Genomic DNA, 24,188 nt, shown 5'->3' with positions numbered 1-24,188 from the left:
TAAAGGGATATGATGGTACATGGATCTGAAGAGGCTGCATTGAGAAGGTGCTCCTCCAACTGGGCCTGAGTGATGCATAAGGAATCTGGCAGGGCAGACAGAGAATCACATGGGGAAAGTCAGAGATTCTGATGAGGCTGAAAAGTGCTTGGCTCCATGGCACCTGCTGGTGAAAGAGAGGGGGAAGTAATTATAGGTGAAGCCCTGAGCATTAGCTGGGGTCTTTATAAAGATTATAAAGAAGTTTAGACTTGGTCCTCTAGGCTCACTGTAACCTCTGCCTCCTGGGTTCAAGCAATTCTCCTACCTCAGCCTCCCGAGTAGCTGGGATTGCAGGTACCCACCACCATGTCCGGCTAATTGTATTTTTAGTGTTGACAGGGTTTTACTGTGTTGGCCAGGCTGGTCTCAAACTCCTGACCTCAAGTGATCCACCCACTTTGGCCTCTCAAATTGCTGGGATTACAGGTGTGAGTCACTGTGCCTGGCCAGAATCTTTGATTTAATCAAGCTCCCATTGCTCTGCTGGCTTGGTAAATTTGAGAACCTCTGCTAAAGTCATTGAGAAGCCCAGGAGATTTCTACATTTATGTATTCAAATAATCATGTTTGCATTAGGAAGATATATCCCTCATATTGTGTGCAGGACGTGCTAGAACTTGCAGAATTTGGAGCGAGGCATGGCAGTTGAGGGTTGAGGATCAGGTGAGGGTACAGGGTGCTTAAACTTAGGCAGTGATGATGGAATTGGAGATGAGAAGCCAGATTTGAGACATGTTTCAGTACTGGGTTTGACAGCAATTGATGGCCAACAGAATGGGTTGGCTGGTGGCAAGGATCAAACCATTCAGTGAGTTTTGGGAGTGTGACTGGGATACAGCATATGGGAGAATGAGCTGTAATTCTTTGATTATTAGAAGATACATGAGAAAAAAATATCTCAGATTTATATGAATACTGAAGATAACCTAGAAAATTAATTGTATGTGGAAATAATTTAAAGCATAAATAGTCTTAGGAAATCACAAGTTAAAGGAACCATAGAAATACTCAGTTGGCATTTTTTTCAAATGAAAAATTATCTCTGTTAACTGAAAAATGGAAAAGAACAAATCATATACCCAGTGGACCCACAAAGACAAAAGTCGAGAGTTAAATTTAGGGCAATAAATCGTCATCTGTAATCCTCACAGCACTTAGAGATTTGCAAGTAATAATTAAAGCATAATAAAATGTAAACTATTAGTGTAATTATTAACAATATTGATTAATAACTTTTACCCTAAATATATTTGTGGGAAAATATTTTTCTGATTTTATATCTCTGAGATTTGCTGGCAGCATTGTTCTAGTTATTGCATGCCATTAAAATGTATCTTTGTTATTTCATTCTACTTGCTAAATAATAAGAGGCTATCCATCTATTTTTACACCTTTTAATCTTGGTATTTAAATATATAAGAATGCTATTAAAATGGTTTGATCTTGGTTTTAATGTGTTCTTTGAAATTTATTTCTAATAACCAAGATTTTTAAGGAGCTTGAAATGGTCTTTCTGGGATAGGGAATGAAAGAAGTTAATATGGTTCTGGGAGAATGGGTACCGGACACGTGTAACAGCATTAACAGCAACAAAAATTAAATTACAGTTATCTTGAACTTTGTATAGCTTGAAGAATACATATTTACTGTTTTTGAGGAGGGTAGAGAAAATTCTGATTGAGGAGATAGCTAATCACATGACCATATTAAAAATTTGTCACCATATTTTAAAATATTGTAGAAAAAAATTCACAGAAGAATTAGAAACTGTAATTTAAATGTGATCTCACTATTTAAATATAATGTTATACTATTTGGAAAGGCTTTGTAATTTTGACACTTAATTATCTTCTGAGAAACCCATGAAGAAACTACATGAAGCAGACATTTTTTAGGATGGTTATGACCACAAAATTAAAAGGCTCCTAGAATTTGCTTATAGTCGACCAGCATAATGGAAAGTCTTGGAAATCACAATTATAGATAGGTTGGTGAATTGGTAAATTATATGAGTTTGGTTACATGATTAAGTTAAATCATTATATTCTTTAAAGTCACTGATATGATCACGATGTTAAATATTTACATTTAGATAATCAAACTAATTTTATAATAACATTTTATGTTTTAAAGGATATAGTTACTATTTTTCCTTAGTTTATTGATTGATTGATTGATTGTGACAGAGTCTCGCTCTGTAGCCCGGACTGGAGTACAGTGGCAGGATCTCTGCTCAGTGCAACCTCTGCCTGGCATGTTCAGGGATTCTCGTGCCTCAGCCTCTCGAGTAGGTGGGATTACAGTTGTGCACCACTATGCCCGGCAAATTTTTTTGTATATTTAGTAGGGGTGGGTTCTCGCCATGTTGGCCAGGCTAGTCTCGAACTACCGACCTCAGGTGATCTACCTGCTTCGTCCTCCCTCACGCCTGTATTCCCAGCACTTTGGGAGGCCCAGGTGGGTGGATCACCTGAGGTCAGGAGTTCGAGACCAGCCTGGCCAACACAGTGAAACCCCATCTCTACTAAAAATACGAAAAAAAAAAAAACATCAGCTGGGCATGGTGGCATGCACCTGTAATCTCCGCTACTCTGGAGGCTGAGGCACAAGAATTGCTAAATGCCTGCAATGGAGGTTGCAGTGAGCTGAGATCCTGCCACTGCCCACCAGCCTGGGCAACAGAGTGAGACTCCATCTCAAACATAATTTGTTATCTTCAAAAGTCTACCAGTGCAATTGAAAATGTGGGTATCATGTAGGATGTCACTATACTTGAAAAGTTCTGTGCCAGTTAGATGTTGACAGCAGTGAGGATGGAAAGAAACTGGCAGTGAGGAAAGTATTGTGGGCCGGAAGCTGGTGCAGGGACAGGAGAGACTAGTCAGCTCTCAGACTCCCCCAGCTGGCTCATGGGCAGTGTATGTTTTGTCTCCAGATTGTCTCATGATTGGCCTTGGTCTAAACTTTTATTAGACAACAACAAATGTTTCTGTCAACACTGTTAAAATGTCTTTATACGTTTACTTGGCTTCTGCCTTCATTTGCTGTAGTACAAAATACAAATCTACCTTCCTTAATTCTTCTTTTCTCAGTTATAAGCAAGCCTCTAACTCACATGTTCAATAGGAACTTGTAATTTTTTCTTTGATTTTATAGTCATATTCATCAGAGACCAGTTGAGTTATTCTAAGAGAATGTCATTTTAAAACACCTGTGTCTTTCATAATTTATGGAGGTCAAAGTTAAGTTTTATAGTGTCTCTAGATGAAATGAGTCATTTAGTTAATATGCTCGTGATGGCTCAACCTTTTCTTTAATGCTGGCTGCATTTTATTACTTTACATGAAGATACAAATGAACTTCATCTATTAAGGTCCCCACGGCTCCCTCCGAGAATGTATTGTTGTGCTTAGTGATTTGTTTCTAATAGGCCACTAGGGGAAGTGATGGGACCCAGGAATGAGTTATTCAATCCTAGAGTCAGTAAGAAAGAAACTTTGGTGAAGACGTAGAAAACCCACTCAGGTGTCTAGTGGGGAAACGGAGAATGGGCTTTAATATTGTGATTTTTGCATCTGCCAAATTTAATAGCTTTGTGATTTGAATTATTCAGCCCATTGGATTTATGTACTCCTCATATATTATTACTCCTAAAAGGAATCTGGTTTATTGCACGTGAATGTGCAATGTCAAATTTTATTCCATGGCATTTGAAAAAAAAAAAACAAACAAACAAAAAAGTAGATCCATACCAAGGGAAGAAAAACTCGTATTTTTATTTACTATAGCCACAAAACTGAACTGTTACACTTTGGCAAACTCTTGCTTTTCACTTTGGTAATGACAGGAGAAAAATGGAAGTATAGAATCATTTCCCCAAGCTACAACTAATACATTCAAAGAATCTAATCTCTTAACCTCTTGCACCACTGCCTTTTTCCCTGAAGAATGGCAATAGTCCTTATTACTACTATTTACATCTAGGGGTGTTATGAAGATTAATGAGATCACTTAAATGCTTTGGGTTGCTCAAAGCATTGCCCTATTAGGGAGACTGACCCTACGTGCAACATTTGGTTAGCGTTTATAGTTGGCCAGGGGCCAGAAGCATTACTTCTTCACGTTGGAAAGGCTGGTGGCCTTTCTCGTGAACCTCACACATATTGTTTTCCCTCCTCTGTGCTCGCACAATTGCAAGATAAAGTGGTTGCCTCTTCTGTAATACCCTGGAGGACAGCCACTTGCAGGGTTCCATAGATCTTACTTTAGTCTGTGAGTGGCCCAACACCAGGGAATATCAATTTTTTATCCCCTTTAGAAGGTTTTCTTTCTTTTTGTAACCTTTAACTTTGTAGGTCATTGACCTCAACTGTGATGGATCAAGCTGTCTTGAGAGATTTCAAGTCCCTCGTGTTGCCAGCTGGCTTGGAATTCTTCCTACGGCAAAAATGCATTTGGAGTTGTACGTGGGGCCAAATGGTTCGAGGAAAGAGATTTGAGAATAGCAGAATCCACACTGTGTTTTGTCAGATTCTTAGGTTCTTGGGATGTGATTAGGGAATTCTACAGCTGTTTTACTTATGGTTCATCTTTTAAAATATTGTTTAAAATAGCTGAAAATTGTAATAAGCTAAGGTGAATACTCAATTGTTTGTGTAGCGAGGCATTTGACTACTTAGGTTTTACATGGACCATAGTCATTTATTAAACTAATATTTAGGACAGGCATGGTGGCTCACGCCTGTAATCCCAGCACTTTGGGAGGCCAAGGCAGGAGGATCACTTGAGGTCAGAAGTTCGAGACCAGCCTGGTCAACATGGTGAAACCCTGTCTCTACTAGAAATACAAAAATTAGGCATGGTGGCACGTCCCTATAATCCCAGCTACTGGGGAGGCTGAGGCAGGAGAATTGCTTGAACCTGGGAGGCGGAGGTTACAGTGAGCTGAGATCACACCATTGCACTCCAGCCTGGGTGAAGAAGCGAGACTCCATCTCAGAAAAAAAAAAAAAAAATTAAAAGCACCTACCAACTCTGTGCCTTAAAAATCAAACAAATAAAAAGCAACAAAAATATAACCAATCAACTGGCATGAATATACACACTAAACAGACGTTGATCTGTGTAAGATGATAAATAGTTCTGATAAGTGGAGTTTTACAAGTTTTAAGAAAGCTTCATCAGCTGATTTTATTATTAACAAATACATAAGTACTGATTACATAAATTTATACTATTAAAGAATTATTGTATCTATTTTATATGTTGAGGTTTCTTTTAAGATTATTTTGAAATAAGTTACTCAGTTGTGAAAAATAACACATGAAAAACACTTCTCAGGCAATGATTTAAATTTGCCATAATAAAAAGGTTTTTGTTAGATGGCCATTTATTCATATAACTTAGTTAGGCATTGTGTATGTGTGTGTGTGTGTGTGTGTATATATATAATATATATATATATATATATTTTTTTTTTTCTTTGAGACAGAGTCTCGCTCTGTCACCCAGGCTGGAGTGCAGTGGCGCGATCTGGGCTCACTGCAAGCTCCGCCTCCCAGGTTCACGCCATTCTCCTACCTCAGCCTCCCGAGTAGCTGGGACTACAGGCGCCCGCCACCTCGCCCAGCTAGTTTTTTGTATTTTTAGTAGAGACGGGATTTCACTGTGTTAGCCAGGATGGTCTCAATCTCCTGACTTCGTGATCTGCCCGCCTCAGCCTCTCAAAGTGCTGGGATTACAGGCGTGAGCCACCGCGCCCGGCTGACATTGTGTATATCTAAACATGGTCACAGTCTTTTGGGAATTTGTATTATTTAAATACATTGAGATAATTGTGTAGTTTATCTCTTTCATTTCATAAGTTAAGAAATAGGGCTCTTCTTAGAATTAGGTACGGGCAGGGAGTTATTCAGGCCCATATAAAAAGAGAGAAAAGAGGTGCCATTTAAACAGCCAGACTCGTAGGCTCAGAGTGTTCTCCTCATGGGGAGACATACATCACAGCCAGATCACAGTCCCAGAGGTGAAAATTGATGGCCTGGGATCAAATTTGTTATTAGCAGAACTAAGACTTGAATTTTCTTAAAATGGTTTGTAAATGTTCCTGTAAATGACCAATGAAGGTATGAAATACTTGTAGTATAAGAGCTGTTGCTGTGTTTGTTTCTGTGGGTGTGCATGTTTGGTGCAGGTGAAATTAGGAAGGGGACATTGAATGACTAATAGGTGAGGCCATGAGGCATAATGGGACAAGGGACATTAAGACGGGGGGCTTGTTTCTAATCCCAGGACTTTGTCTGAAGCCTTACACTATTGGACAAATCTCGCTGCACCTCTTAATTTATAGAATTTTCTCATCTATAAATCAAGGGGTATATACTCTTTAGTGACAGCTTAGTTCTCGATTTCTTAGACTCTGTATTATTAGATTAAAAATATGAGAATGGGGTAAAATAATCACCAATTTTTATCTTGCAACCCAGAAAATACTACAAAAAGAAAAGTTCAAATCCTCTGGTGCTTTCCTTCCTAGGGTATCCGATGTGGTGATGGTGATGGTGGTGGTGATGGTATTTCATAGTAACTGTGCTATTTTTCCTAGTAAGCGTGCCCCTCCATCCTCTCTGCCCCTTCCTTTCACCTATTGAACACCTCTTGAACATATTGATTTGTTATTGCTTGTGAGATAATTGGAAGGGCACGATAGCTCGCAGGTATTTGGAAGGAGAAGAGGTAGATGGTTGAACTCCACTAGCAATGTTTCTGGAGAGGAGGGATACCTTACAACCCACTGGAAGTTGAGAAGCAGGAAAATAATGATCAGAAGAGTTATCTTTGCTTATGGAGATGTGGACTGAGAATGTGGCATTTTTTTTTATTATAAGCCATTATCTTCTTCTGTGGAAAACACCTGAAAACTGGAAGCAGGTCTTGCATACGGCAATCTCTGTGTCTCCTCCACTCCCCTCCCCAAGTAGACAGAGAGCTCTTCACTTGATCTGCACAGAGCTCTACAGAGCACTGCAGACTCTGCTATCATCTTTTCTCAAAGGGCCTGACAGCATTTCCAGCTCTTCTTTGTGTATGAGAGCTTCTTTTCAAGAAAGTTTCTGGAGACAGATACCATAGTGTGAACATACATGTGCACTTGTATGTGTGTGAGTGTGCAAGAAAGAAGGAACCATGATATATCACCAAAGCTCTTAGGTAATTCATTTACTAAATGAATGAGTTTCTTTTATTGGAAATATTTACTGAAGAAGTCTTTCTTAAAATTGCCAGTGGGTTGAAAAGGGGCAGGACGACTGGATTCCAGGACCAATGACAAAATAAACATAGAAGTCGGCACCATTAATTGATGCTTACAGTAGGTCAGACTTCATTCTAAGTGTTTTTCTTAGATTTAAACCTCACAACAATGCTAGGCGATGGGTTTGATTATTAGCTCCGTTTTACAGATGAAAAGACTAAGGCATAGAGAGAAATGCTTTCTTCCTGAGATTGTATAGAGGCAGAACTCCAGCTTTTGCATGACTATTCTTAATCGCTAGGTAATACTGCCTCCCATAGCAGAGGGGCAGCCTCTTGAAACCAGAAAGACAGTGAGAAATATGTGAGAGTGGGGAGCTGAGCTGCCCATAGAGGCGATGGGTGTGCAATGGCCAGTGATTTCCCTGGTGCCGCTATGTACTAGTCGGTTCTCATGCTACTATAAAGAAACACTGGAGACTGGGTAATTTATAAAAAAAATAAGTTTAATTGATTCACAGTTCTACATGGATGGGGAGGCCTCAGGAAACTTGTAATCATGGTGGAAGGTGAAGGGGAAGCAAGCTTGGGCCTTTTCACGTGGTGGCAGGAGAGAGAAATGCAACCAGGGGAAATGCCAGATGCTTATAAAACCATCAGATCTCATGAGACTCGCTCAGTATCGTGAGAACAACATGAAGCAACCCGCCCCCACGAGCCAATCACCTCCTACTAGGCCGTTCCCTGGACACATGGGGATTACGGGGATTAAAATTCCAGATGAGATTTGGGTGGGGACACAGCCAAACGATATCACACGTAAGCCCCACTTCTGAAAGCCTTGTCTGTGTGTGTGTGTAGATTTCTCACTTCCGTTAGAGGAGGTGTGCTGGTTTCTAGGTCACACTGGGTGAAAGCTTGGCTGATGTTGAAATGCGAGTCACCCTCCAGTGCCAGCTACCTTGGCTGCTGCAACATACTCTTCTGTGTGTGCACCAAGTTCACATTTGTTCCTCTGAAAGCGACTTTTTGTTGTTGTTGAGACAGGATCTCTCTCTGTCACCCAGGCTGGAGTGCAGTGGCAGGATCGTGGCTCACTGGAGCCCTGACCTCCCAGGCTCCATCGATCCTCCCACTTTAGCCTCCTGAGTAGCCAGGACTACAAGCATGCATCTTGACACCTGACTTATTTTTGTGTTTTTTCTTTTTTGTGGAGATGGGGTCTCCCTATGTTGCCTAGGCCTGTCTAGAACTCCAGGGCTCAAGTGATTAGCCCACCATGACCTCCCACAGTGCTGGGATTACAGGGCAATGTGCCTGGCCTGCAGATGACATTTCTGTTGGAGTCCTAGACTTCTCATGGCACCGACTAAATCAGAAGACTTTCCTGTAATATTCCCTCCCCTCAGAGGTATCCTTTACCTGGTTCTGCATAGAGGGCTGCAGCATTATAATAAAGGACAGGGGAACTTTTCCTGAAATGGCTTTGTGATGGAGGTGGCGTGTGCCAAGCAGTGCTTCTGGGAGCTTCTCTTGGGGTATATCAGAGGTGAGACTGGAAAGGTAGACAGAGTGTGGTAAGGAGACTATTGCTGTGGTTTGGGGGAGGCCATTTTCACTCAGTTTACAGAGGTGGTACGCCCATGTGAGGGGGCAAATTGTGTGAAACCTGAATGCCCGGGAGGCAATGCCTGGATTCATGAGATAACTGAATGTGAGCCTGGTCCTCTTTCATCCTGCAGCTGTGTGTGTCCATGTGCTTCTGAGTGCCAGCTTACACGGGGGCTTTGTCCTCTCTGACTCTGTCCATAACCATAGGGATGCTTCTTGGTCATCTCGACGCTATGCCCTTGGGCCGCTTTGGCTATCACTTGTCACTTCTACTGGGACATATGTCCAGCTTATATATTTACCCCCCTCCCCATGATAGTGAAAATACTCAACATTTATGTCTTATTGGTGGTGTAAAATTTCTCTCTTTGTTCCATAGAAGTGACCTTGGACCAGCCCATGATAACAACATCCTTGGCTTCTTGGAGATCCCACCTCATGCTCATTTGCATCTTAGAGTTTGCTTACCATTATGTGCCAGCATCTTCTTGCCCTTATTATTTGTACTGGGGCTGACTTTCTCCTCCCTTCCTCTTTGGAGTGCTGTTGGTGCACATCCCTGCCCCATCTTCCCATTTACATGATGCCAGGATTTCAGTTAGAGGCTGAAGCAAAGAATGAGGGAGGTTAATGAGTTATTTCTAAAACCTGCAACACTAGAGTCCAAAGCCCGGTGTAACTAATCTGTATCTTTTTTCCCTGTGCTCTACTGATCTCCATTGCATGTTTCACTATTCTTCCCCTTCTTTATTGAAATTGATAGTTTTCTTTTCTCTGATTTCCTATTTTAGGCTTGGGCAGTGAAACTGACTCTTTGAAGCCCTTGATGTCATCAATTTCCTTTGGACAGACCACCAAGTTTATATTTCTTTTCTTGTCTTTTTTTTTAAACCAAATTCCATAAACTGAAAATTATATTTATGTGTGTGTGTGTATATATATATATTTATAAATATATATATATACACACACACACTATTTATTTATTTATTTATTTTTGAGACGGGGTCTCACCTTGTCACCCGGGCCGGAGTGCAGTGGGGTGATCACAGCTGACTGCAACCTCCACCTCCCAGGATCAAAGCATCCACCCCTGCCTCAACCTCCTGAGTAGCAGGGACTATAGGCATATGCCACTATACCTGTATAGTTTTTGTACTTTCTGTAGAGACAGCTTTTGCCATGGTTCCCAGGAGCCTGGCAACCTCTGCCTCCCAGGATCAAAACATCCTCCCGCCTAAGCCTCCCAAAGTGCTGGGATTACAGGTGTGAGCCACCATACTGCACCCGAGTTCATAATTCTAAACTTTTCTTACATACTGAATCCATCCTACAAGGTAGAGTACTGTGAACCTCAGAGCATTGCTTGAATTCAAAATCTTAATTATAAAACATGGTGAATTTAGGTGATAATTAAAAAGGAAGACCTATGAGGAATATTTTTACATCATCTTGCTTAAGTGAAACTCGGTTTCAGAATGGAATGCCCATGTCCTTTTATTTATTCCATATAGATCAAGAGAGCCAGCTAATGACTTACCCTTACCGTAATTATGTACAAACACACCCCACTTATTCGTTAGCTTTCTCACCAATCTCAAATGTGTATTTGTTGACATCTTGAATTCCTCTTTATACTCTAAGATCCAAGGAAAGTAGTGCTAACCATATTCTTAGAAAGAAGATGCTTTTGAAGTCAAAATTATTAGTTTATTTTCTTTGTTCTTGAAATTTTTATAAACGCTTAACTTTCTGGGATCGATTAAAAATAAAACTGCTCTCTTTTTATATTTTGTAGAAACTACCTCTTCAGGTTACAACTTGAGGATCTGTCTCTTATCCAGGTAGGTGCAATTTATTTTTCTCAAACTTTCATTTTCCGTCCCAATTAACTCACTGTTTGAAGGGATGAAGACAGATGTATATAAAGATGTTAATCCAGGCTGAGCAGTGGTTCATTTTCTCAGCGGGTCAGGCCTCAGGACTAAGGCTGCCCTACTTGTTATGAGTCATCACCTCCCTTAATTCCCAATTAGCCTTTTCCTCCTGCCAGGTGGCCCTCTTTGTTCCATGGATATGATCCTGATTTATCCTTCCTTAGATGAGAGGCCATTCAAGGAACATTACCTCAAAGCCTGGATGCATTCGTTTCCCCAGAGTAATCATCAATTATTTAGTTTGATGTATTCGGGCATCAATTTCTTGTAAAACAGCTTTGTTTCCTCTTTATAATTTATATTAACATAAATATGAATACTTGGGTTAAAAGCTAACTGTAACAAAGAATAAAGGGAAATAGATCAAAATGAAATTTACCTACTTCTGTTGTTGCGGTTTGGACAATGGACCTGAGATCTTGTGCTTAAATGAAGTATTTATTTTAGTAGCAGACCGGAGTCACAAAAGCCCACTTTTCCCTTTAGTCTTTAAAAAGTGTCTCCTAGAAAGTAAGAGAGTTAAGACACAAATATCTTCTTCACCAAGATTCTGGAACTCCCTGTGGACCATGCCAGAATCTTTGGGCTGTGTAGAGTAGAGTTTGGAAAAAGTTCTTTGACCCATTTTAGTTTCACTCTCATGTACTAGAGCTCTAAGAAGTGATTGGAGAGGATTTTATATTATTTTATTCTCTCTTTAGTGCTGCTGTTTGTGAGCACTCAGAGAACTTCAGAGCTAGGTTTTAGTATTAGATCTATCTTTTACTTTAGCAGGGTGTTAAAATCAGCCAATCCCACGATCAAAGCTAATATTGATTAAAAAGCAAGGGCTTTGAAGACACATCGACCTTATTTGTGATCTAATTCCATAACTTTCTAGGAATTATTGGTTCCTCATCTGTGAAATGGCCACAAATCACTACCAACTCCATATTAGCATGGTAAAAAATAAGTAAGACATTCAAAAGAGATAAAACATAGCAATTTATCAGTAATTTTTATTGTTTTTGGTTTTTTAAAGTGATAATAATAAATAATAATCTCCATTATAATAGTTTAATCACAATTGACAATAAATTGTCCTTCTACTGCAATTTAGTGTATATCTGGAGTCTTTCACTGAGCTAATTGAGTGGTAAAAGTATGAATTTATTATTAAGAAATCAGAATGATCAGCGATTTGAAGATATTATTTTCGGTGAAATAAGCCAGGCACAGAAAGACAAATACTGCAAGAGCTCACTTATGTGTCAAATCTAAAAAAGACAAACTCTTAAGAGCAGAGAGTGGACTGGTGGTTTCCAGGGGCCTGAAAGGTCAGGGAAGGTGTTAGGGAGATGTTGGCCACAGGACAAAAAATTCCAATTAGACAAAGAGATAAGTTAAAAAGATCCATTGTATGACATGGTGACTATAGCTACTAACAATGTACTATATGCTTGAAAATTGCTAAGAGAGTAGATTTCAAGTGTCTTCACAACCTAAATAAATAAATAAATAAAGGTATGTGAGATACCTGCATGTTAATTAGCTTGATGTAGCCATTCCACAACATATACATATATCAAAGTGACATGTTATACACTATCAATATATACAATTTTTATTTGCCAATTAAAAAAAGAGCGATCAATAATTTAATCAAAATGCCATTTTAAAGATTGTTTTAGATAACATTTTCTAAAATCTGTATCTTTTAGTAGATAGAAACTACATATTATATTCATTTTGATTCTCATGGTATACTCGCTGGCATATCACATGTGTTAAAAAGTGAGCTTGTGTAGGTCTGTGTGTGCACAAGCATATATTTACATATACACATTCATTTATTTCCAAATTTACTAGCTCTGTCAGCTGAGAGGGTTTAGAAGTATTGTCTTAGTAGCAGTGAACACACTTCATACAGGTTACTTTGTTTCTAAACTTAATTCTCCATGAAAACAGATGAAGGATTTCTTGAGAAGTGACTTAATCTAGAGTTGGGCAGGGAGAACTCAGATAAGACTGGAAGAGCTTGTTGTTTCAGAAATTAAGGAAAATATTTAAAGAATGATGAGGGTGTGTCACAAGAAACTAGGAGCCAGCTTGAAGTGAGCTCACTGAAGAAATCTGGGACAATTTGATTGTCAAAATAGATAATGCCAATAGTATATTATAACACATTGAAAAACATAAGAATCCATGAGTAGATAGATAGTAACATAAAACATCAATGAATGACTAAACACATGCCAACTAATAAATATTGAAGGAATAATTTGATTAGGAGATCATGATTTGGCAACAATTATACTAAAAATTGATTTAGGCAAAAGTGATCAATGGATGCTTAATTTATGGGTCAGAGTTTGATGACAGCCAGGATGTTTATTAATAGTAGTCTTAATGTACTTACCTATATGATACTTATTAATTACAACAGGAAAACTTATAACTTGATAGTAAAGAAATCTGGCAAATAGCCCATGACCAAATATTCAAAGGTCAAGGAGAACTTCACCAGCAATGGGACAGAGTTCAGTGATTTGATGCATGGAGGACACAACAAGATGTCCTTGATATTTCAGCCAAAAATTATGACTACTAACCTTATGAGGAACCATCAGATACACTGAGGGACATTCTACAAAAAAAACTGGCCTCTACCCTTCAGATATCACAAAGTCATGAAAAGTATGAAAAAAGAATAATAAAGAGCTACTCCATCACAAAGCTGAACAAATAGACATGGGGTTCAAATGCAATACTTGACTCAAATTGAATCTTGGAGCAGATATATTTTTTCTTACTATAAAGGACATGATTGGGACAACTGGATAAATTCAAATGTTGGATAAGATAGTAGAAATGTATTAATATTAATTTGTTGATTTTGATAACTAATGTAGGAGAATGTCATTGTTTTCTGGAATAACATGCTAAAATATATGGGGTAATGGGTATCATTTGTGCAACTTATATCAAAATAGCTTTTAAAATTGTTATACATACACAGAAGCTATACATGTATACAGAGGCAAAAATAATAAAGCAAATATGATATAGTATTAACAGGGGAATCTAGGTAAAGGACTTATGAAAGTCTATTGTGATATTTTTGCAAGTTTTACTAACGTGATGTCCAAATAAATAGATGCAAAAAGTGAGGAGATGTATTTCCATTAACTCATGTGTATATATTTTTGTGAGGTCAAGGAAACTAATTGTACTTTTCTCATCATTGCCTCCCTTGGTCTTGGCTGTCTTCGGTGGAAATCAGGTTGCAACTATTGATGGGATTAATGAGCTATTACTGAAGTATAAGATGCCCATCAGTACCACCACCTGGTGAGAGCTTAGTCTACTGACATGGCACCAAGCAAGAAGACAGTGACTGTTTGAACTGTGGTTTTGAAAATGCAGCTCTAATGATAGAGGTCAGACTGCTGTACCGTTGGTGCAAAGCAGGGCAGTTCTGCTTTTCCATGTTCTGTGGCTGTGTGCAGAGTTCTGTAGCCTACTGTTTACTTAGCCTGGAGAGAGAAGGCTGGCAATTCTTCATGACACACTTTTTTCTTTTTTCTTTTTTTTTTTTTATCACATGTCTCCAGCAAAGAGGTCTTGTTGGTTTCTATGAATATTTTATTTTAATTTACATAACAGTTCCCAAGGGTAACAGAAAGGAATAAGCACACTGGTAGACAAAGGGTGTGATAACAGTGCTGTCTGATAGAAGCACCATGTGAGCCAAATAGGCAATTTAAGGTGATCTGCTAGGCACATTGAAAAAAGTACAAAGAAGCAAGGGAAATGACTACTAACCGTATATTTTACTACCTCAGTATATCCAAAATATTTTAATTTCAGCATAGAATCATTATAAGAAATTAATGATCTGTTGCATTTTTTTTTTTTCTGGAACTCAGTCTTCCAACTCCAGTGTGTGTGTTTTATATTTCCATCACATTTGCATTTGGACCAGCCAGGGTTGAAGTGTTCCGGGTGGCTGCTGTGTCCCACTGGAAAGCGTTGTTTTAGATAATAAGTGACAGAACATTTGACTTGTGTGCCTTCAATTATTATGTAGAAAGATTGTTTTCTACCACAAATCATGGGGGTTGATTTGTATATCTCAGGTTAATATTTTTCCCTTTTTCTCTCTCCAAAGTTAAAAATTATTGTTTAAATGTAGAAAAATGATGAAATAGATCAAGGAGGACAACCAATTTCAAGAAAACTGGAGACAATGAGAAATGAATGTACTTCACCAGTAGACTTTATTTAACACTAGACAGGGCATCCTTGGGTCCTGCCCCTGTGCAGGATGGAGGTTCACCTCCAGGTGGCAATTTGCATTACCTGTGTCTCTCCTGATCACCTGGGGGCAGTTTCTACCTTGTCTGGTCATGTCATGCTGCGTATCGTTTTCCAAACTGTAGGCTATTTTCCAACTTGAAGCATTTGCTCTTGCTGTCCTGTCTCAAATACCTTCACCCTATTTATCTTCTTTTTCTTGGAGAAAAAGACTGCCCATACTCGAGTTTCACTGGCGACATCACCTCTTTGTAACCCATTCTGTGTCTGCTTGGCTGGTGACCCTCTGAGGCGTTTCACAGCCTCATATCCTTTATTTCTGACTAGTACTTATTGCCTCGTGTTGGAATTCATTCCTGTATTGTAAGAAGTGTTTTCTTTCTTTTTATTTGTTCAAAATTAGATGAGATTATTAGATTAGTTACCTGGAAGGTGGTAGAGTCAAAACAGATGGCTTATAAATTTCCATCCCTTGGTATTTAATATATTCACTCTTCCTTAACCTTTTTAAACTTAACACTAATGGAGTGGTAGGTAAACATGATAATTTTGTCCCTAAATTCAAGAAAAGAAAAGTAAAGTAACGTTAACCCAGAAGCTAGAGAAGTACGAAATGCTTTTCGAAGAGACATCCTAAGACACTTGTGTGCATACTGTCGCCCCAGGGGACAATTTGTGGATGAGACAGGCAATTCCTGACTGATATGTTCATTCCTTACATACCAACCACTTGTCTTCTCAATACTGTTTTTCAATTTTCCTATCTCCCAAATTTTTTCTCCTGCCTTAACATTGGTTTAGCAACAATGATGAGAAAGCAGATGTTGAATAATGATTCTTTTTTTTTTTCTACTTAGTGACATTCATAGGATTCTGGAGACCCCACTGCATTGTCCCTGTCAACTGCCCTGAAATCAAGGGTGAGACTTTCCATCCAGCAGCCAGTACACTTCCTGGCTGCAGTAGGAGCATGGGGATACCGCCTTAGTGCACCCTCTCCAGTCCCCTCCCACCATTCCCCAACCTTATGATATCTATCAAAGCACTGTCACACATGGTGGCTCAGCTCTGTAGAACCATACTGAAATTCAGTGATGAGAAAAATAGGCTTTTGTGGGGTGGCTTCTGAAGGAGAAAACTCACTTCCAAGTCAGGTTGCCTGATAAATCTGGTGCAAGTAATATTTTGGACATGGAGTCAACATACTTCAAATCAGAAGTCTCTTCTCTTTTGACAAAAAAAAAAAAGAATCTTATCTTTTTGACAAACTAGAAACATCACTGGTGGAGTTGCTAAAGACATGAAGATTTGAGCAGGAATTGGGATACAAGTACTCTGTTACCCTGAGAGAATGTTATCTGTATGAGGTAAATCTCTTGGCATGACCATATGCATATTTACATATAAATGTACCATGAAGTAAAATGGCTATATTTGGAATATTTCTTATGATTTTCAGACAGGTATGCCTTAACATACTAAGAGAAGATGTCTCTTAACATTTAAAGACCAAGATTTGCTTTTAATTTAAGGAAGTAAAACTGTTTATCATCGATGACTAGAGAACCAAATATTAATTTATTTTCACTTATAAGGTACCTTTTTGGTCAGAGACTATGTTTTTTTTTTTTTTTTTCAACGCGCTGCGTGCTGAAGTTTAGCCATCTCATACTGAAAACCAATCATTTTCAGGCATAGCGATGGTGGACCATAATTTGTTTCTTCTACCTCATGTCATAATCATAGATTCACATCTTCAGTATCAGTTTTCTTCTCACCTTGATCACGAAGATTATTTTATAAGAACAAAGCTTTTTGAAAAATATAAAACTGCAGCTGGTCTCAAGACTAATTCACAGCATTTGCCCATCTGGGATCCCGCCGCAGATGGCTGCAGGTAGATGCTCGCTGAACAGAGTTTAAAAAACACGAAGGGGCTGCAGCTCATTTAACCTCACTGTCTTCCTAAAATTCTTTTGGGAAATAGCTCCAAATCCATTTTTATATTGTTTTGTTACTAACGGAAAGAAATTCACTGCCTGTTTCTCACTCACAACTGCTGGAATAAGCAGAAAAAATGAAATCTGTGTTCCAATTTGCCACCTGCCTCTCTATGGTTTCTAAATTGCAAACTGTTAAATCTCTCTGACTACATGATCAATATTGGGAGAGAATTCTCTCAAAAGTTAAAGTGGATATTAACTTCTTTCCTGTATATCTGGGTTGGGAGGATTCAATTTCAACATGAGTCAATTTTTAGACTAGAAGTTCTCAACTCCTGACAATTTTGCCTTCTGGGAATATTTGGCAATATCTGGGGACATTATTAGTTGTCACAACTGGTGGGGAAGCTTTGACTGGCATCTAGCGGGTAGAGACCAGGGGTTGTACCAAACCTTCTACAATGTACAGAGCAGGACTTCCCTGTTGAGCAAAATTTACCTGGCTCTGAATGCTAACAGTGCCAACGTTGAGAAACCCTGTGTTAGTTGATTGTTGCCTCAGTTTCCACATGTTTTAAAGAAGTCATTTTTCTAATCTGTGATATTAAGATTACTTAATTGAACATATAAGATCTTTGATGTGCTTAGGGAATTTTTTGGTTTAGATTTCTTTTTCTTTTTTTTTTTTTTGAGACAGAGTCTCGCTCTGTCAGTCTCGCTCTGTCACCCAAGCTGGAGTGCAGTGGCGCGATCTCGGCTCACTGCAAGCTCCACCTCCTGGGTTCATGCCATTCTCCTGCCTCAGCCTCCCCAGTAGCTGGGGCTACAGGCGCCCGCCACCACGCCCGGCTAATTTTTTTGTATTTTTAGTAGAGACGGGGTTTCACCATGTTCGCCAGGATGGTCTCGATCTCCTGACCTCGTAATCCGCCCGTCTCGGCCTCCCAAAGTGCTGGGATTACAGGCGTGAGCCACCGCGCCTGGCCTAGATTTCTTCATATATATGTTGAATATATATGTCTCCATATATGAAGAAATCTAAACAGTAAAGATTCATAGTTTGCATATACACACACATACACACACACACACACGTATGAATCTTTAGTGGCCAGTTCTAAAGAAGCTGCTGGGATTCTTGAGTTTAAATTACTTCCTATTATTAATATGAAATTAAATTTAAAAATAAATTGAGGCAATTTATAATACCCTCTCTAATGGGTCATAACACTATAATATAACTACCCTCTGTTGGAATTCTTCTGTATAATTTAAAGCATGATATATTAATTAATAATTTACAATAACTATTCCAACGAGATATTCACATTGATTAATTTTTTAAAGTATGTTTTATATTTATTGGGCAAGGAGAAACTTGTCTCCCCCACAGCTCTCAAAAATCGTGATTCTGAGCTCATTTTTTTTTTTTTCCTATCTTTATCAATATGTTCTTAGTGTCATAGAAGTGGATTTTAAAGATTATTTTTATTAAAATTTTTCAGAAGTTAAAAACTAAGGTGTGTTGATCGTAGTTAAGGCATTATTGGAACATAGACATTCATTTGCATGTTGTTGGCCTATAAGAATAGTTAATAAAGTTTTATTTGGAATCCAGACATATTGCATTTTATTTTTTTGTAACATAACGTCTGTGGCTGCTATTCAGCTAACTTGACCAGTAGCAACAGAGACTGTCTGGCCTACCAAGCCTAAAATATAAACTATGTGACTCTCCCTTTAAGAAAAAGTTTGTCACCTATTATCATACCTAGTACTTAGCAAGTTCTCAATGAATATTTCCTGAATTGATAAATGAACACAATATGACTCAGTTATTTATTTACTTTTTAGTTTACCAGTGTTTGATTGGTGTGTTTATTTGGACCCCCTGTGTAATAATTACATGATCCCCAGTTGATCTTGACTCAGAAGTTTGTAACCTGAGACAGTGTTACCAACTGTCCTCCTCAGATTCTAGGCTCTTATGTTTCATTTCCCCTCAGATTCTAGGTTCTTACATCTGTTCCCTTGGTGAAGATTTTCTGTCAGATGCTGTTTTATATACCCATTTATTCAAACATATTTACTCTACTTTTTAAATAACGTTCTGGAAGATTTATAGTTGATTATGTATATTTTATGTAGATGAGGACTAAGATTTTACTAGTTTCAGAGAATATGAGCCAAGTTGAGTTAACTGCCATTAAAACAACTCCGCCCTCCTAGAAGCTGAACACTCATATGCAGAAGACTTATTCCTCCCTTGCAAGTGAGTCCAGTGCGGTCTGTGGGGCTTGGCTCCATGCTGCCATTCAGGAGCCCACAGTGTTCTCTGTCTCATGGTATCCCATCTTCAACCCATGCCTCCAGGGGCAGTAGGGAAGAAAGACAAAGTCAAGTGGTGGATTATGCAAAGGATCATGCCGTGCCAGAAAGTGCATCCCCTGTGCTCAAATTCCACTGGCCACAACTCAGTCACATAGCTTCAAGAAACCACAAGGCGGGTTGGGAAACGTGGTTTGTATGCATTCAGACACTGACAGATATTAGCATTTTCTCCTAGTCAGTGCTAGGAAAAACAAGACTGGCCCCTGGGGATACACTTAACTGTTCCCTGTTCTACCCTCATCTCACCCTGCCATACCATTCTAATTTTGTGCTACATACAAACAGATTTCTTCATGCTTCTAACATTTCTGTAAATAACAAGCAGGAATACTTTGAGCAAGCCACTTAACCTTTCTGTACCTCAGTTTTCTCTATAGTACATTTTGGAGAGGACAGCCAGGAAGAACAGTACACTGGGTTTATCCCTAAATTCTCTGTCAGGATTAAATTTTTAATATGCATCATCCCTCCACTTGCTCTTTCTTCTGTCATGCTTAAGTAATGCCTGAATTCCTGTTTGTTTAAGGAAAACATTCCCTACTAATTTGAAACTTGGCATTATGCTCATTTCATGTAACTTTAATGACCTAATTTGTCATGAAATCATGATGACGGCAACGGAAATAATAGCAGGCATCACTCATTATGCCCTTACTCTGTTCTTGGCTCTTTGCAAGCATCATCTCATTGAGTTCTCCAGCAGCACTAAAGTGGGGGTATTATTTTCAACATTCAACAGCAGAGGTGTTGAGGTCTAGAAGTTTATGTGATTTAGCCAAGATCAGCCAGCTGATAGGTGGTAGAGCTAGGGTTTGGACCTGGGTATGTAGGGCTCCAGAGGACAATTGCTGCTTTATTGTACTCATTTGTACTGGCCAAAATACCTCCTATACTTGACGTCTGCCTTACAGTGAATATAACTGTTAATTTTTAATTGAAATTCATATATGAGGCTTAGGTCAGGTACCCTGGAAACACAATCTGAGACAGGGGTTCTCAAACATGTGATTTATTTAAGGCATGCTCTGAAAGGGTAGGGAGTGAGTGATATAGCAAAGAAAGACAGTAGGCAAAAATTTACTGTCAGCTGGAGTATAGCCTCAACCCAATCCCAGACACAGCTCTGAAGCATAAATAGAACCATTGTTGATCCCATTTGAGGCAAGGGCTGTGGCGATTTATAACCAACTCTCCCCTGTTCTTCGGCTGTCGAATTTGGAGTGTTTGGTGACGTAACTTCCTGGTGAGGTAGCTCTCATTAACCAGGAGCAGTTCTCTAAAGAGTTGGGAAGCTATGAACCAGGATCAGCCAACACTGACAGCAGCCAAGCATACAGTATCCTGTTTCATAAGAAAAGCTGGATGGGGTGCCAATAGCACCCACTATGATTGATAATACTCAATACTTTTAGGTATCTTACTTAGAGTTTTCCTAATATTCCTGACTCTGACTATACAGACACGAGTCTCTGCCACTGAAATGAAGTGTTTTTATGTCTTTGACAAAAAAAATACATTATTATTGAGTTCATTCTTTTGTGTTGTGCATATCTTAATTTCTAATAACTCTCTTTATCCATTTCTAAATTGTTGCTTTGCTTGTGGCCTCAAAAACTAATTTGAAGATGCATGAATATTTTTGTTAGTCATGTATATCATTTAGTTTCATGAAATGAAGTCGGGCAATTTCTGTAATCCAATAGCAAACACTGTCTGACAAATCACAAGCTGCTAGATAAATGGAAGGGTTCATTTCATTTATCTAAAATGCGTTTCTCCTTCTATTTCAAAAATGGCCCCTGTACCTGCCATGACTGCTGAGTGATGGACATGCTCAGAATTCTCTGCCCTGTGTTCATTTCTCTTACCTGTATGCCCCTTGCAAAATGCCAACAAAAATAAATAAGCCAACATACCAGGAAAACTCGTTGCTCCAAATTTTAGTAATGATTTCTTGTTTGAGTGAGAGATCATGTGTTCTGTAAGCTGTCTCCCAATTACCTAAGAACCAAGTGAAAATAAAAAGCAAAGGGGAAACATAAATAATAAAAGACAAAAAACAAAAAACAAGTCACATTGGCTGACCACTGTCTGGAGTGGATGGATTGAAACTCTTAATTTGGTGACTCTTTAACATGTAAGCCATTTGTCATTCAGAATTGATTGATAACTGTCACAGAGATGGGTAGAATAATTGTAGATAGGGCTGCAATGGGCAACACCCTTGTTTAACATATGTTTGTCAAACAGTCCTTTCGCTGTGCTCCCATAGCAAACCTTTAAGAGTTTATATAATACTTCTTCATTAGAACACAATGTTTAATCTGCTTGTATCAATTCTTACTGTTGTGGGGGCTTTTGCTGCTTTTTCAAGTGATACTGCATGATCCCTTCAATGATTTTATATGAGTTGGTTGTACAGTTTAATTTTTGAAATTCAGTTCTTTCAAATTTTGGTAATACTCAGTTATTATTTACATGCATCTTAGATTGCAGAGGCAAGTTGCCTATGCAGAAATTCCCTACTAAGAATAGTCTACTTCCTAAGAAAATAGACATGACTATACATGTAATTTTGGTAGTATTTGGAGTCCAAAGACCTCATACAATTCATTGCCTAAAAATTGCTAAGCACCATTTGAATAAAAGGGCATCAAAATCAATGCAATTTTAAATCATAGCCATTAGCTTCTCATTCAAGATGAAGGGAACATATACACTGTTCTTTCGTTGATTTAAAATAAAGCCTTTAAGTGACAATAAAGGTACATCAAAGGAAAATCTCTATAACACAAGAGACACCCTACCCAGCTCTCCTTATAGAATAGGGCACCCTATCCCTGGCTGTTGTGAGGGTTGGTTGATACTGATACATAGCTGCCCCTTCCTCTGGAGAATTGCTGTTGGCTGATGAAAGTCACAGAGGATCCAGTTAGTAAAGTTAGCAGTAGGTGACTTTAAATAATTATGATTAATATAAGGAAGAAAATAGAGGATAATTTGATAGATTAACTAAGGAGTGGAGAATTTACCAGAACATTAGAATAAAAAAGAATTGAATAAATTTCCTATAATTTTTAAAAACAAACAATATCTGACATATGGAATTAAATGAATAATTTTAACAGCAGATTAGACATAGGAGAATATTGTATTAGTGAACTGGAAGACCAGTCTGTGGAAAATATTCAAACTGAAGTACAGAGAGGAATTGGACAGGGTAGATAGAAGAGTATAAGACACACATAACACCTTCAAAATTGTAACTCACATACAACTTGAGTCTCAAAAGGAGAAGAGAGAGAACAAGGCAGAAGCTATATGCCTAGTAATTATCACTGAAACTTTTCCAAAGTGATGAAAATTATCAACTCACAGACTAAGAAGTTCTGCAAACCTCAAATATGATAGATAACCACACCAGCACGTTATAGTCAGACTTCTGAAAACTGGTGGAAAAGGGAAAAGTCTTAAAAATAATCAAGTAAGAGAAAAAGACATAACCTTCAGAGGAGTAAAAATAAGATCCACAGCCAACTTTTCAAGAGAAACCACAAACTCAGGAGACAATGGAAGAAGCAGTTAGAACCCAGATCTTCCTGCTCGTTCACTTTGTGTCTCAACACAGTGGTTCCTCTGCCATTCTGGAAGAAGACAGAAGTGCAATTCTGGAAGATGACAAAGCTGCTGATGCATTGGACCAGGGGACTGAGATATCCCTTGAGAGCTTCCCTTAAAAAAGAAGGGGAGAGTTCAGTATATGTGTCATGTATATTGAGATCCTAGCCCTTCTTCCCAGTGTTGGTATTTCTCTTTGCATATATTTTATATGGGTTTCGGTGTACACTTTTGTGGTATCTAATCAGCTTACAACTAGAACCTTAAGGATAGTGACATTGGCAGTCACTCCAGTACAAAAAAGTCCCACCCAGAGTAAATAATGATGGCTAGTCTACAAAGCAGTGTGGGTGCCCAGCTCCAATGTTCTTGCAGTTCCCAGTATGAAAAACACAGAGTGAACCAAATTAATTAAGAAACTTGGAAGACAGAGAGACAAGAAATTATGATGAATGTCTTCTGAAATTAGAGACAATATTACCACCATGAAACAAGGAGAAAAGAAATATTCAGTGTATTTAAAAAGCCTTCACAGATTATTTTGAAAACGTGATCATAGAAATGAAAAGATCCCTGGAAAATTAGTAAATAAATTTGATAAAAATTTCCCAGAAAGTTGAATAAAGACTAAGAGATGAAAAATGAAGGGAAATAGATGAATGGTTAACACACTAGGCCCAGGAAATAGAGGCTCCAATACAGGAGAGAGGGAGGAAAATATTCCTGGGACGAGGGCAAAGGGAGATAATTGTGGAACTGTTGTGCAGCGGGCCTTTGGAGCCACCAGTCCAGGCTGGAGTAGATGATACAGTTACCGAAGGCATCTTTCCAGGAGGATATCAATAATGGGATGTCTGAGGTGTTTGAATGCATGTAGACAAAAAGGAGACTTACATTTGGGTGTGGGGGACAAAAAGATAGTAACTCCATAGAAAAATAAGAGACAAGTATCAACTCTAGGAAATGTATAATTGTTTTGAGAAACAAGATGTAGTAAAATCTTATTTCATGGCCCATCTGTGAAGAGTATTTGCATAATTATAAATATGTAGGCACTGCATATTCCTGCAGAATCATCATAAATCAATACTGAGAAAGT

The 24,188-nt window shown here is 38.6% G+C and overlaps 1 protein-coding gene across 1 annotated transcript in view; it reads left to right on the top strand.

The window, feature by feature from the left end:
* The window catches only part of SEMA5A (sema domain, seven thrombospondin repeats (type 1 and type 1-like), transmembrane domain (TM) and short cytoplasmic domain, (semaphorin) 5A), a 539,042-nt gene that overhangs the window by 222,821 nt on the left and 292,033 nt on the right, over positions 1-24,188 (top strand). Inside the window, exon 5 of the mRNA XM_011940969.1 lies at positions 10,703-10,748. Within this exon, the coding sequence (XP_011796359.1) occupies positions 10,703-10,748 (46 nt within the window). The remainder of the gene's footprint in view (positions 1-10,702; positions 10,749-24,188) is intronic.

Source organism: Colobus angolensis, unplaced genomic scaffold (assembly GCF_000951035.1).
Source record: "Colobus angolensis palliatus isolate OR3802 unplaced genomic scaffold, Cang.pa_1.0 Scaffold196, whole genome shotgun sequence".
In the NCBI taxonomy this organism is placed as follows: Eukaryota; Metazoa; Chordata; class Mammalia; order Primates; family Cercopithecidae; genus Colobus; species Colobus angolensis.
This window is presented reverse-complemented; position numbering and strand designations above follow the sequence as displayed.